The sequence below is a fragment of the Alosa pseudoharengus genome, unplaced genomic scaffold (assembly GCF_046254945.1).
Source record: "Alosa pseudoharengus isolate Yale_2024_CS ecotype anadromous, Long Island Sound unplaced genomic scaffold, YU_APseudo_1.1 YU_APseudo_1.1_scf_2, whole genome shotgun sequence".
Taxonomy (NCBI): domain Eukaryota; kingdom Metazoa; phylum Chordata; class Actinopteri; order Clupeiformes; family Clupeidae; genus Alosa; species Alosa pseudoharengus.
The window spans coordinates 27,282,049-27,296,657 of NW_027468663.1; the positions used below are offsets into that span (position 1 = coordinate 27,282,049).

General features: G+C 43.4%; 1 protein-coding gene across 6 annotated transcripts in view; it reads right to left on the minus strand.

The window, feature by feature from the left end:
- Positions 1–14,609, minus strand: part of lrba (LPS-responsive vesicle trafficking, beach and anchor containing) — a 205,339-nt gene that overhangs the window by 33,148 nt on the left and 157,582 nt on the right. For all 6 annotated transcript variants that reach the window (XM_076294354.1, XM_076294353.1, XM_076294352.1 and 3 more), the window contains one exon: positions 10,378–10,530. In XM_076294354.1, the coding sequence (XP_076150469.1) occupies positions 10,378–10,530 (153 nt within the window). The remainder of the gene's footprint in view (positions 1–10,377; positions 10,531–14,609) is intronic.

The window sequence follows — 14,609 nt, forward strand, 5'->3', positions numbered from 1 at the left end:
CTTTATGTAACCTGTCTGTGTGGATGTTAAAATGTCGTTTAAATCAATCTGCTCATCTGCATGTGAATACAGACTAGTCAGGGCTGGAGGTGCAACGGTTAGGTCATGGTCTGAGGCCGGCCGCATGACTGGCAGCCAGGCTGTGCTCTATTGATTAGGGGAGATTACACTGACAGTCCTTAGACACTCCTCAGAGTCACTCACACAAATCAGATGCATGTGGCCACTGAAGCAGTTACAGGAACTACTAAACACGCGTCTGAAACAGGACAGGTTCCAAATCCATTAGGGGGAAAATGCTTGAATGGTCAGTGTTGAATGTGGGTCCTACCTGGTCTCACTGCCTGGTATCACAGTGCCAGAGCTAGATGATTGGGTGTGTATGGGTGTGCTAATCATAGAAATGATTGAACAGACTGCATGAGTATAAAGGTTTAGCAAACAAGACGCAAGAAAAAAATGCAAGAGGCATCAGTGCCAAATTTCTGCAGGACCTAAAGTATGATATCACCAACGATCTTCAACTGGTATTTTGTTTTTACTAGCAATAGCAACAGAGTTAAATTATTTTGTACTTTATTACTGATTATGAAATCTATAATCTAAAGTAGTAACATTCCAGCAGCCCCTTTGAACATTTATCTGAGTACATTTGATCTTTGTCTAGCAGGTGCAGGAGGCCCTCTGGGGTGACCTAGTCTCAGGCCATGACCATCTGAACTGGTACAGTACTTGGCAGTAGGTGGCACCTTCCTAGGTCTGAAAGAGGCAGGCAGGAGATTTGGAGTCTGTTTAATGAGTGTCCTTGCTAACACTGCTTGCTAACTCTGTGGAACCTCCCAGCCAGTCCCACAGACACCCACAGTTGTTTAGAGAACTGTCTTTCTTAATTGAGACAGCTGCAAAAGAAAAAAACATGTGAAAGAAAGCAACACCAAATAAGGAAAAAGAGAACGGGTATGAAGGCAAAAAGGAAAGAACGTCCAGGAAAGACAAGAAAGTAAGAGAGGCAAAGAAAAAAAAGAGTAGGACAAAAGTCAGAACTCCCGTTAGTATCCTGGAGTTAGCATTCCTTAGGCATTACTCATATTTCTTATGCTTTGTGGTGCATTCTAGTGTAATTTCAGTGCTCTATATTTCCCCTTCATCTAGTACCCAAATCAACAGGGTTGGGGTGGGGTGCAGGGTCGGGATAGGAACCTGAGACGCTAGTTTGTCCCTGGATGGCGGAATGGATATCCTGTCCATGCTATGATGGGAAGCAGAGTGAGGTGTGATTGTGCAAAATTCTTTTTCCCAAAATGCTCAGGAGACATGGCTCCTTTGAATATGGCAAATGCATTTAACTTTTATAAACAGACTGGTGAGGAGGGGGTAGGGCACGGTAATTTAAAGGCAGTAGGCAAGCCCTGCTTTGATGAGTGGGTGTATAAGTGGCTCTATACAAAACCCCCTACATCAGTACTAAAAGCCCAGCAGCTCTGCTGGTAGTGGTGGAAGTCCATCTGCTCTGGAGGGCTGTTTGGATAGCTGTTTGGATAGCCGTTAGCCGGCTCTTAAATGACTACACAGCACACGGGGCTTAAGGAGCTCTTGGTGAGCTGGAGTGTGTGGTTGAGATGCTGAGAGTGATTACAATGGATGAGTGCCATCTTTACACTCTCACTTTCATGTCCTAGAGAGAGAGAGAGAGAGAGAGAGAGAGAGAGAGAGAGAGAGAGAGAGAGAGAGAGAGAGAGAGAGAGAGAGAGAGAGAGAGAGAGAGAGAGAGAGAGGCTGAGAATGAAGCGGACAGACTCTCTGGCTGGGAGGTCGGAACAGTGGAGACTGTTGGCCTCAGGACCGAGGTCCTGGAGGCTATAGTAGCTGAACCAGGTGGAAACACCTGACAATATTATAACTGGATAAACCCAGAACCTAAAGAAGCTCAAGTTCTTGCAGCCAATGACTTTTCTGTGCCTTTTCATTTCACAAGTTAGGAAAATTTAAATAAATGATGACAAATATTATCATTTCATTATTTGCAATAACTGCTGATGGATAACAGTTATGGATAAAAATAGCAGAGGATGCAGCCAGACACTGTGGTCTTCAAAGACCTCCACTGAATATTAATGACATAAATCTGTACAACAGACCGAACATATACCCTGCCAGAAAATAATCTCCACCAATCACCCACCAATTAGAGTATCTATTCATACAAACACAGCTGAAGCAATTAAGATTAAATTAGATTAAATATCTAGCACAAAAAATACCTTACATTGTGCATCAATGCTTTCCAAAAGAATGAATGTATAGCATAGTGTTAAGGGACCTCTTTGATAGAGTTCAGATGACCTCCAGCATTGAAAAGTTGGTGGTGCAGATGAGGTGGAAGCAGTAAATTAGCAAGCTCTTGAGGGCTAAGGAGACGTAGATACTGAGGTCAGTGGGTTTGTGTGATTGATGGCCTAAACACATTGTCCTTGTCAGACTGTGGTTTGAAATGTAGGGGAGAGAGGAAGAGAGGATGAGGAAGGGGGAAAAGAGGGACCTTGCAAACTTAATTAACTCCTTTTATTCACAGAGCATGCTTGAGTGGACACTGCAACATCAAGGCCAAGTCACCCGCTCACACCAAAACTAAACAAAAACCTTGTAGCCGATTTCCTTCTCTCGAGCACATGTATTCACATCCACACACACATAGTATATACAAACATATTCCATTTCTCCATGACGTGATGTCCAACAGTGAAGTACCAAATCATGTTAATGAATGGAGGTGGGGACAGGGATTTGCCTGCTTTCTGAAAGTCTTCACAATCTACTGAGCCCCCATATATAGGTATTCTCCAGCACCTGATGCAAGTGAGGACACCAGCTGACGGTGTGATAAGGGTGTGGCCTTCTGGGGATGTGAGGGCTGTGGTGGGGTGAAGTGGAGTCAGGAGTGAGGGATAACACAGCATTAGTGAGGGGATATGTCAACTGCAATAGAGCAGCACATTTCTCAGGACTCTTGCTCCTCCATTACATCAGTGAGGAGGACAAGAGTAGGAGGAGGAGGGGGGGTCGTAAAATACAGCACACATGCGGTATACATGTCTGCCCCTGCTCATCACAATCCCCCTGCAGAGAGCAGCGCCAGACGCTGAGCAGACGCCATGGAGATGCCTGGCCTCCGCCACTCTCCGCCACTCTCTCTCCGCTCCCACAGGCAGGCGGGGCACACTCACTTTACAGGCCTCAGAGGAGAACACCACGGGCCTCCGCAAGCGCACATCCTGGGAAGAAGGGCTGATAGCAGGCCTAACTGACAAGCATCACTCGTTATAGGGAACAGAGAGGAACACTATGGAAAAACATGAAAAAACATGTTCAATAAACTCCTGAAGACCCAGCTCTTTAGAGAACATCTCCTCTCATAGCACCACTTACAACAAGTCTTGCTGATCCTAGCACTTACCAACCGTCTTGAACTGACACTCAACTGTTTAAAAACAGCACTTACTGATGCACTTATTCTTACTGTACTCGACCGTTTTTAAATTGTCCTAAAATTGTAGAGAGAATTGCTTTAAAACTTGTTTTACCTGTTACCATGTTGTTAGTCGCTTTGGTTAAAAATGCGTCAGCCAAATGTAATGTAATGTAATATAATGAAACAGCAGGGGATTCCTCCCCTGCTGGGAGCTACAGAGCCTAGAGAGGCGAAACACTGAATGGGGAAAGTAACGTTAGCTTGCCCACAAACTTCTTCTGATACTGTGAAGGAGAAGAGCGGTGGGGGGTTGAGCAGAGCGGAGAGAGGAGATGATGGTTGAATGTAAATACTGGCAACCTTTGACTCTGCTGTAGCTGGTGGTCCCTCACGAGAGTCCAGAGGGCTGGCCTTTGGGTGTGGGAAAGCCCAGGCTCTCCCAGTAACACATGGCTCCTGACACCTGCAGTAAATCTCTCCCATCTGCCCTGTCAAAACTTTTCAGATGACCGAAAAACACAAACGCTACTTTGATTCACGGATGATAACAAAAACAAACATGGCATAGTTGTTCTGTCTTCTCTGGACTTCATAGACATGTCTGTGTTAGATAATTGTCTCCATGGTCCAGTATCCCAGAGCTGGAGGACTAAGTGTGAGGAAGCTGTCAGCATATTAAGCTGATAAACTTCAGCAATGGCAGTTGGGTTCTGAGCAGAGGCTCTGGGCCTGGCTGAGGAACAGACCGAAGTGCGTCATAAAGTGGCACGTATCTGTCAGCGGGACTGTCCCATGTTTACACCCTCTGGCTGTTAGATGTCAGCTGGATGGCCAACCAGCTGCTCCATTAGACCTACAGTACAGAAGTGAGGCGTCAGGACATCCGTTTGTGGAGGACAAAGAAAACCTCATGTGTGAAAAACAAACTAGTGGGCCTACAGAGTCCAGGCTTTGTACCATGGATGAATGTTTCTCCACAAAAGCTGATAACTACCTGTTCCTGTTATGGTGTCCCTTATAGCTATGCCAATCTGCTTCCTTTATAGTTAGGACATTCTTGCACCACTCTCCATATGGGCATTATTATAATGCATCTATTATTGGTAATAAGTAAACACTATGGCAGCAGAGATGTTGGAAATAATGAAGGGAAAGGCCTATGACTTCATGACTAAACGTTGTATGTGGTTGCTAAATCATGTCTGCTCTTTAGTTATCAATATTATTATCAATATCAATAGTTATCAATATAGTTATAAATATTCTTGTTTTATCAATTTTGATGTCCCATTTTAATTGACCAGAATCATTATTAGGTCACACAAAGCTGAAATTGACATTTCATTCTGCCAGAAGAACCAAAATCAATGTTTTGTTCCCTCATCCCTGGGGTAATGCATCCAACATATGTCACAGAGGGTGACAGATATGTGCTTTTGCAGAAGTGATGACCTGAGGGAATTTTGCTGCATCAAAGATCTGTCATGGCAGCTAGTTTGGTGCTTTGGCCATGAGAGGTTGGTGCAATGGCAACTTGTGCTGGTCTTGCTGTCTGTCAGGTCTTGTTTTGTCAAGCAGCCCTCTGTCCAACTACCAACAATCTCTCCCACATCATGTCTCCGTGGTGCACTCTCACACCGTGTGTTTGGGTTGCTTCTCTTGTCTATCCGCAACGCTTCTGCATTAACTCCACTAAAATACCACGTAGGATACCTTTATAAGGACACAATGTGAAAAAAATTGACAGAACTGTCAAAATATCAAACGTTTTTTTTTTTAACTGCAGACACAAGACACAATATTGTGGTTTGTCTGATCACTTGCTGTCAGTAGCCGGCGAGCTGTGTGTCTATTCAAGGCCTTAAGTCACCTGCTGTTCCTATAATCATATCCAGAACTCGAGCTCCGCTGAGCAAGAGAATTAGTCATATATTCTGGAATGTTACTCAGAAATGACAGTGGCCAGAGCCGGCTTGTTATCTGGTGAGGGGGATCATGTTCTTAACCTTCCCCTCGACCTCACGGTAAAAACAACAATCAGCCGTGATCTCAGAGTGGCGTGACATGGACAGGCAGGAAGAGAGGGGGGCTGTTAGGACTGAGGAGAGGAGGTGCTTTTTTCAGCAGGAGTCTGCTTAAAATCCTCTCCTAATCTCACGCATATCCCAAACCAATGGATTTACAAGTACAGTAATGACAGTTTACACTGTATAAGCCAGGCTCAATGAAGGGACTGAGTTTAGGAGACTAAATGGCAATCAAGAGGCAAAGTCAAGTACGGGCATACTTAATATGTACTGCGAAGCCACATAACAGCATGCTAAAAAGTTGAGAAGATATATTAATACAGCAAGGCGACGCAGCCTCTCGTGTACGTGAAAATGTATTTGTGCAGCATATTTGATATATTACATCAAATAGATGACAGTGGCTGGCCATCTTGTGCACACAGGCGCATGGCGCAAAACCTGTCACTTTTGGCTGGTGCCACCATTTTTACTGCTGGGATTTTAATGTCTGTCACAGATTGGGGTTTAATTAGCTGTTAATCATCTGTAGGACATAAAGGCTGGGACAGACTTGGCACAGTCTCCCTCTCTCTTCCTTTTTTCTGCCTGTGCCCATTAGCGACAGATGAGCTAAAGGCCCGAGCAGGTCATTAACCACTCACAGTGCTATCAGTGGGCTTCTGTGGGCCAGAGCTCTCATTACAAATTTACCCCATTGTGCTGGGGGGTGCCCAGCTGACACCTCCTAATGCCAGTCATCTGTCACAGCGGAGTGCCGACACGCCCCACACTCCAGAGACACAGGACTGGACTAATGAGGAGCTCCCTGCCCCCAGCACAGGGGGACGGCCCGGACGCCTCCAGAGTGGTGGAATCCACCCTCCACACACACACACACACACGCACGCACACACACATGCACACCAAACGCAAGCACGCACGCAAGCACACCCAGACGCGCACACACACACACACACACACACGCACGCACACACACACACACACACACATGCACACCAAACGCAAGCACGCACGCAAGCACACACGCACGCGCACACACACGCGCACACACACACACACACCACCTTGGACAGTAGTTCAGTAATTACTACATTTCATTACTGCGTCAACCTATGAGAATGAGAAATGTCAGAGGAATGTTTCCTAACTTGGGTGAAGAGATTGCCCAACCCAAGGCAAAACAGAAAAACTGAAGCTACAGTATACCTGTTAGAAAAGGAACTGGACTGCAAAAAACTCCCCATAACTCCTTCACATTTCTGTTTTTTTTTTGTCTCAGTGTTTCCAGTGTCCAGCGGCTCACATCCTGTGCTGCGCCAGGAGAAAGATATCTACTCTCCGACCATTTCCTGTCTGCCCATGTTAATTCATGCATTTTAGATGTCACTCCAATGAGCCAGCACAAGCTGGAAAGAGAAATGCACGCTCCCTCCAAGGCTGTGCATCAAACACAGATGCCCTCTGCTCATTTGCTGCACTGTTCGAGGTGCAGATTTATAGGCCTCAGACACTGCACAGCCCCTTCATCTGTCTAAGTATAAGTATAAGTATATATACTCTTTTGATCCCGTGAGGGAAATTTGGTCTCTGCATTTATCCCAATCCGTGAATTAGTGAAACACACTGCACACAGTGAACACAGTGAGGTGAAGCACACACTAATCCCAGCGCAGTGAGCAGTGAGGGGTTGGGTGCCTTGCTCAAGGGCACTTCAGCCGTGCCTACTGGTCGGGGTTCGAACCGGCAACCCTCCGGTTACAAGACCGAAGCGCTAACCAGTAGGCCATGGCTGCCCCCTGTCTATTCACACCGGAGAAGTGGCCAGTCGAAAATGTCCTGAATCTGGATAATGCATTTGAATTTCATCAGTGGTATTGTGTATAATGTCCAATATTACACCACCAGCAAGCACATATTTCCTCTGTGCTGTGCAGTGCTCACGTGCAGAAACAAACAATTACAACATTTAGTCCATAATTCATGCAGGTTTTTCTCTAGACCATGAATAACAACATACTCCTCTTAAGGTGAGACTAATATTACACCAACTTCACAGAAACGGCCCAACTCAGAGCCTGCACTGCTGCCATACAGCTGAGCCAGACTGGCCATTGAGGCCCACTGTCTGGGGTTACAGAAATATGCCTTCACCTGCGCTTTTTGGCTGCTATAAGTACTGTAGTGAAAGTCACAATTGATCTATGCTGTAATGTGCCTGCATGTGTGTCAGAGGCAGCTCGTCCTTTTAAGCAGATGAAGCAATACTACATTTTTTGGACGCCCTGACTTTTGCCTTTGTTTCTGCATATTTAATGAACAAAGTTACAAAGTAAGTTGTACAAACAGTGGCCCCGCCTGGCCAAATTTTGAAGTGTTTTTTGTTTTGAAATGGGTTTTGAATCAACAGACTTTGAATTTCACATTTTGCATCACCTCATTACACATACATGTAAAGGTGATCGACAGCAGGTCTGACAAACGTTTGAGTATAGTACAAAGTTGGATCACTGTCCCAACATTCTGTGGGCCCCTGTAAGCACTTCAGTTATGCCATTCTATTCCTAGCATCTAAACAATGAGAGATTACAACACCAGATTTCAACAACATGTCAATGTGGTCAACAGACCCTTGCATCCACACATTCTCTGAACTATTAGGAAGAAGTGCTATTTAAGCATGAAGGTAGACTGACATCTAACTACATCTGGCTAATTGACTGCACTGCTGGCTGTATCTCATCTTTGGAGGTGGCAAGTTGATAAGACCAGATTTTGATGATTTAATGGCAAAATGCATAAATAGTCCTTAAACAACATCAGGGCTGCAGTTCATTTGAACATGCATCCCTTGAGTTCCTAGAGACAGCGGAAAAGACAGTTGTGTTTTTCTTGTGTATGTTTCAAGTATTTGTTTCATGTCTTAGTTGGTGACTAGTGACATTCTAGCAAACAAACATCACTTGTCAGCACTAGCTGTGGTTGTGGCTGTGAAATTGCGTAATCGCAGCAAAGAACATTTTCCTATGGTAGAAGTCAGTAACTTGCGTGTATTATTCTGTGTAAATTATTGTGTATTTGAGTCCGTTTCCATGCTTGACACATTTCTCTGTGTGTGAGAAAAAATGTGGTGGTGGTAAAAGTTCTTCATCAGCAGTTTATGAAAGTATTGTAATTCTTGTTGTATTTTTGTAAATTTGTGTCCTGACTCTGAGGAGATGCCAAATTAATCTTTTAATCTAAAAAGTAAGGATCCTTAGGTCTAATACAATTTCCCTAATTTTAAGGTATGTTGATGTATATTGAGACATAATAAACCTGCTTATACAACCAAAACACACATGCACATATACACAAAGACATACACAACCTCTTGATACAGAGGACACTGGACCATATGGAGATGAAAGTTTGGAAGTAGACCCTTAGGCGGGGATCACACTGACCAGCGGCAAGCGGCAGGTTTCCTATTGTTCTTTATGGCTCGGCAGCGGAACAGCGGCAGCACTAGCGTACTGCTAGCATTGAACAAGCTGAGCGTTGAACTCGGTTCAACTTTCAAAGCAAAACACGAGCGTATTCAATTGTCAGTTTAGGAAAACCGTTTGTGTTACTTAGAAACGAGATAGAACGTATTATGGTCTGACCGCTGCGTTGCGCTTGCCGCTGCCACTGGCCAATGTGATCCCCGCCTTACTCGATTTCATCACACATTTTGTTTGGGGTTTGAAATTGGGAACCAACCAATGGCTGCTGGACTAAAAGCCCCAGTGGAGGCCATTAAGGACAGGAGAAATGGGCAGCTCAAACAGAGCTGTTACGGGCGTAGAGCTCGCATCCGCAGGCTGGGGCCACTGCAGCTCAGCTGGCCTTTAAGCTGCGCTGCTTATACGTCAGTGCACTGAGACATGGGGTGACTCCCGCCACTGTTCCACCCAAGGCACTGTCATACCCTTCAGCTGGGCTAGTGGCGCAGCAGTCAAAGTGTCAGATAGATGCAGCACCGACTGCTAATTAACGCTAGGCTCTAGTGGGCCGACACGCTACTGTAGAGTCTGCAATTACAGCGTGGCCTATACATCACCCAGTCAGCACTGAGAGAGAGGGAGAGGAAGGGAGGGGAGGAGGAAGGGAAAGCGCTGAGAGGAGGGAGAGACTGTAAACAAAATCGGGTAGAAAAGAGATTCATACAACATCTATGCTCTTATGAGGGAAAGTATGATGGATAATGAATGTGTGATGCAATCACTTCTGGCTTTGTCTTTTGTGTTGACAGACGTTATGGCATCCATAATCTGGTATATCAGATAGTCCACCTCAAATATCTCTGTGGGCTTTACCTGATTATAACAAATTACTGACAGATTTGACTGATTCCTTATCAACAGCAAGATCATGGTGTTGGGCTTCCTGGTTTAAATTTAAAAAGTAGCAAAAAAAGTAACAGTACAGCTTACACCGGCTAGAAACACTAGCCACAATCTGATTTCCATGAGCACGTGATTCTAAAGACACAGAAAGTGAGGATGATAGAATACTGTGTGTATGTGTGTGTTTGTGTGTGTGTCTGAGAGAGAGAGTGGTGTGTGTGTGTATGTGTGTGTGTGTGTGTCTGAGAGAGAGAGAGAGTGTTCTATTATTTTTATTATTCTCCATAGTCCATGTCAATTGTTATTATTATTACTATTAATTGCTAATTATTTTGATGTAACTACTGCTTTGGCAACATTGTAACACTTACAGTCATGCAAATAAAGCTCATTGAATTGAATTGAAATTGAATTGAGAGAGAGAGAGAGAGAGGAAGAGAGAGAGGGAGAGAGTGTGTGTGTGTGTGTTTGTGTGTGTGTGTGTGTAAGAGGGTGGAGGGAGAGGACATACCAGGCGGTTGATGCGCACAAACTCCTCTGGGTCCTTGGCCCACGCTGGCAGCTCCACGTCTGACACCACAGAGCCATCATCCATCACACCCAGGTTGTAATTATTGGAGTTGACAAACATCTCAGGCAGATAATAAAATTCTGGGATCAACTCCTGAGAAAGTAAGAGACAGGAAGGGAGAGGGGGAGCAAATGAGAGATAAGTTTAGAGGGATTACTTACTGCTATCATTTCATCATCAGTAGTATTATTCATTTTCCATTATATTCAAGAACATTCATTAGAATTGCAAAGAATATTTAACCAACACTTATTTTATTTTATATGAATAATATGCAATTTCATTTAACAACTGAAACTGCTTTGAAATACCTGTGAATCTTGATAATCCACAACAACCCACTTAGATAACGCTTGAGTTTAAAATCCTCCAGATAAATATCCTCTTGACACGACTCTAGTTCAGGCATAGTAAGCACTTCTCTAAATGACAGATAAGCTTCCTGAGAGATGCGAAGCAGTGCAGTGCATAGGGAGGAATTTTCAAAGAGGCCATTTTTTGATAATGTGTGAGCAGTGCGAAATAAAAGCCTTCTCCCCTCAGATAAGACTCAGAGCAGGACACAGGCCTGTGGAATTTGAATGCAGGACTGCCATCGACCTGCTGCTTAATTATGGTGACTGCAAGCAATGACTTTGGCCAAGAGCAAGCGCAGCAGAAGGAAAAAGAAAATAACAAATAATTAAATAAGAGCGAAACTGCTATATCTCGTGTGTGTGTGTGTTGTTTTCTATAACGATGCCATTACTCACTGGAATTACACTTCAGACACTTAATTTGCTCTATGCCACAAAATGTCTGTCTGATAAAAACCAAGTCACACACACATAATGAAAAGAACGAAGGTACTCCAACAGGTTTAATCATAAAAGGGCATCCGAGGAACTGCCAGCCAGGGAAGTAGACCCAAAATACAGAGACAAAGTTCAGAACATGCAGAGAAATACAAAAAGCGTATTAAAAAATTCTTATATTTTAACATGTATCTCACCACTGCAAGCTGGCAGCTCGACTTGCCTTGTATGTGTGTGTAGAGTAGACTGTCCTGAATCTGGCAATATCATTGCCATGGTGAAGGGATTCTCTGGGGCTGAGCAATTTACAGACATGTGTAGTGTGGCCTTACAGAAATAAATGGCATTTTTTTTATTTAGTGATGAAAAATTACCTTTCTGCGCTCCATATCTGTGACACGAACTGATCTGACCTGACTTGAGTTTGCGTGTTAGCCTGTGTGTGCCTATGGTGTATGCACTCATAATGATTCTCTACAACAACTTTTACTGCATTGCCATGAACAAAGTAAAGGCAAAAAAGGTGTTTCTTTGTTGATCAAATTGGGATGCAATGTGAGCCTTAAATTGGATGCCATGCTGAAATTTGCTAGGATCTCAAAACCGGATTATGAACATGCTTTGCCATAGAGAAACACCCGATAGCATTGGATTATAAACATGCTTTGCCACAAAAACAGACAAAAACGTGGGGTAAGTCCAGCTATATGGAGTTATTATTTTGCTGTCACTTCGTCTGTTTTATAACCCAGAAGGATGTATCAAATGGGTATCAAATGATAGCTCTGTGTCTCCTCTTTCATCTGACATGTGTGGCATATCTATCCGATCACGGGTCCGCGAATAATTCAAACGAGAGTAATGGGTGAGAGTAATTTTACTCTACTACAAGAGACTGGCAGGTTTCACTAGGAGCCATGCTCAAGCTCCTAACCCATAAGGGCATGTTTAACATACACATTCAATATACACACTGAGGTGGAAACGATCAACATCAATTCCAAATAACATTAACTGGGAGCTTACTACAATACCCAATACATATGTTCAAATGTAAATGAAAACAAAACATAAAATTAATAGAATATAGAGTCTACAAAACATCACAAAAATGTGACAAGAAGCCTAAGCTCCTTTAAAAAGTTCTTTGGAAAAACAAAACCATATAAACAGTACATCTGTAAAGCAATGGCTTTGCAGACTGAAAGAGAGCATGCTTGTGAGGGTTTTTTGTTTTCTTTAAATGACAAAGTATTTGTGCAGCTCTTTCCAGTATGTATATAGTGGACACATGTAATGGTTCAGCAGACACACACACGGGCGCACGCACATTGTGTCAGCTCAAATGAAAACACGTCTAAATCTGTGGCATGTGAAAGTAGACCGAAGCTGTGTGCAGTCTGTCAGATGCCAGGTGAACCAGAGCAGACATGGCAGTGTATATAACTGCTCTCACACAAACAGTAAAAACACATTAAACAGTTAACTACGACACATCCAGACAGTACACCCTGGATATATGACAGCAACACTCATAGAAACACTAGCGTAAATTGCAGTCTTAATCACAAACACAGGAGATTTACTGTCTGTATACATCCGCAAAACCCAGAACCAGACCATGTAAACATACATTCCTTATGATGCCGCGAGTAAAGAATGCAAGATACTTTGATAAGTGAATACAGACAGAAAAGACAAACAGAAGATCTACATCTCCCCAAATCACTATTTTATTTTTCTGACCCAGTGCAATCCGTCTTCTGTGAGAAGTGAATGGATGATGTGTGCCTGTAAGGCTGTGTGCTGACTGGCACTCTAGTGGCAGCTGAGACTGAGTCTGACAGACAAGCAGGCTGACATCAGCAGCTGGCTCTACACATGCACTACAACACATCATCAACATAGAAAAAAAAATCCCTTATTTGTGGCATAGAAATGCCACAAATGGCTACACGTTAATTGTAGCCTATTTGTTTTAAGTGTAATGATATTTAAAGAAACATGATTTTGGGCCAACAACAACATTAGAAATCAACAGGAACCATGAGAAAAGTGGATGTTAACATTTATGTCTAATTTTGTGTTATAAATGTTTGTTGTTAGTGATAATAGCAGTACTTTTTGCTGGGATTCAGATGCCTTTTTCTCCCCATACTTCCCACAGTAGAATTAGGTCTATTAATATGGCAATCCTTAAACTCCAGACTGGAGTAGAGGCATGGAGGCCAAATCTTCTTTTTCCATCCTCTACTCTTACAGCCTGTTCCCACAACTGTAAGCAGGGGGGACCAATGGTCTGGTTACACTTCTATATTAGTAGTTTCTTCAGGCTCATTTAAGCATCTGTCAAACTGGAGCACTTCTACAGCTAACCTTCCATTACTAACTTTTGAGATAAATCTATTCACTGATGTTCCAGCTGATATCAGTGGGGGAGTTGTTATTGTTGCATTTGTAGGGACAGTGTCATCTACTAGGGTGGATTTCTATTGGAGAAAGTGGAACAAAAACTACTTTTGTATGGCAGCCACCTACTGATACAATCATATGCAAATTGTAGTTCAATCACATTCAAATTGACAACGAAAGCCAACTGTTGCCTGTGTTGGGGCCAAAAAGTTGAGTTTGAGTACCCTACAAAGACTACAGCCAATGGCCAACAAACATGTACATTCTGTGCCTCTGTGATGAACGCATATACAAATGAGTGGATATACAAACCATAAACCAGTGGTTCTCAAACTTTTCACGAGTACCACCTCCTAAACAAATGGCTCTCCAAGTACCACCATTATGACCGGCATCCAAATACAATAGTGTAGGCCAATTTAACTACATATTCTACATTGTAAATACTGTTTTGCGACAGTACCAGAGAGAGAGTCCACGTACCACCAGTGGTACCCATACCACAGTTTGAGAACCACTGCCATAAACAAAGCAGCATTTGCTTACTGTTTTCACGCTAGGTTAGCCACAATCATCATTCACCATATACTGTACAGTTTCTTAATATAGGTAATTAATATAGAGAATATGTCAGAAAAGAAGTTGCAAATGACTCTGTCGTCAACTCTTTGTCTTTTGGTTGTGGAAGAATAAAGGTAGAAGCAGAGGCAAAAAAATAAGGTCAAAATAAGGAGAAACCACATCATCAGTCCAATCACCCAGAGGCAATAAACTAGCAGGACTGCATCTCTGTAGGGGATGACTACTGCACGTCTTGGCAAGAGGAAGACAATCTGAACAGCCAGCTAGTATAGTAATCTTTCTCACTGACGGGCTCCCATGCAACAAGTTGAATCAGCCAAAAAGTGGCCAACAGGGCTGGACTCGTGCCAACAGTGCAGGGGCCACTGAGAAAACACGAAATCC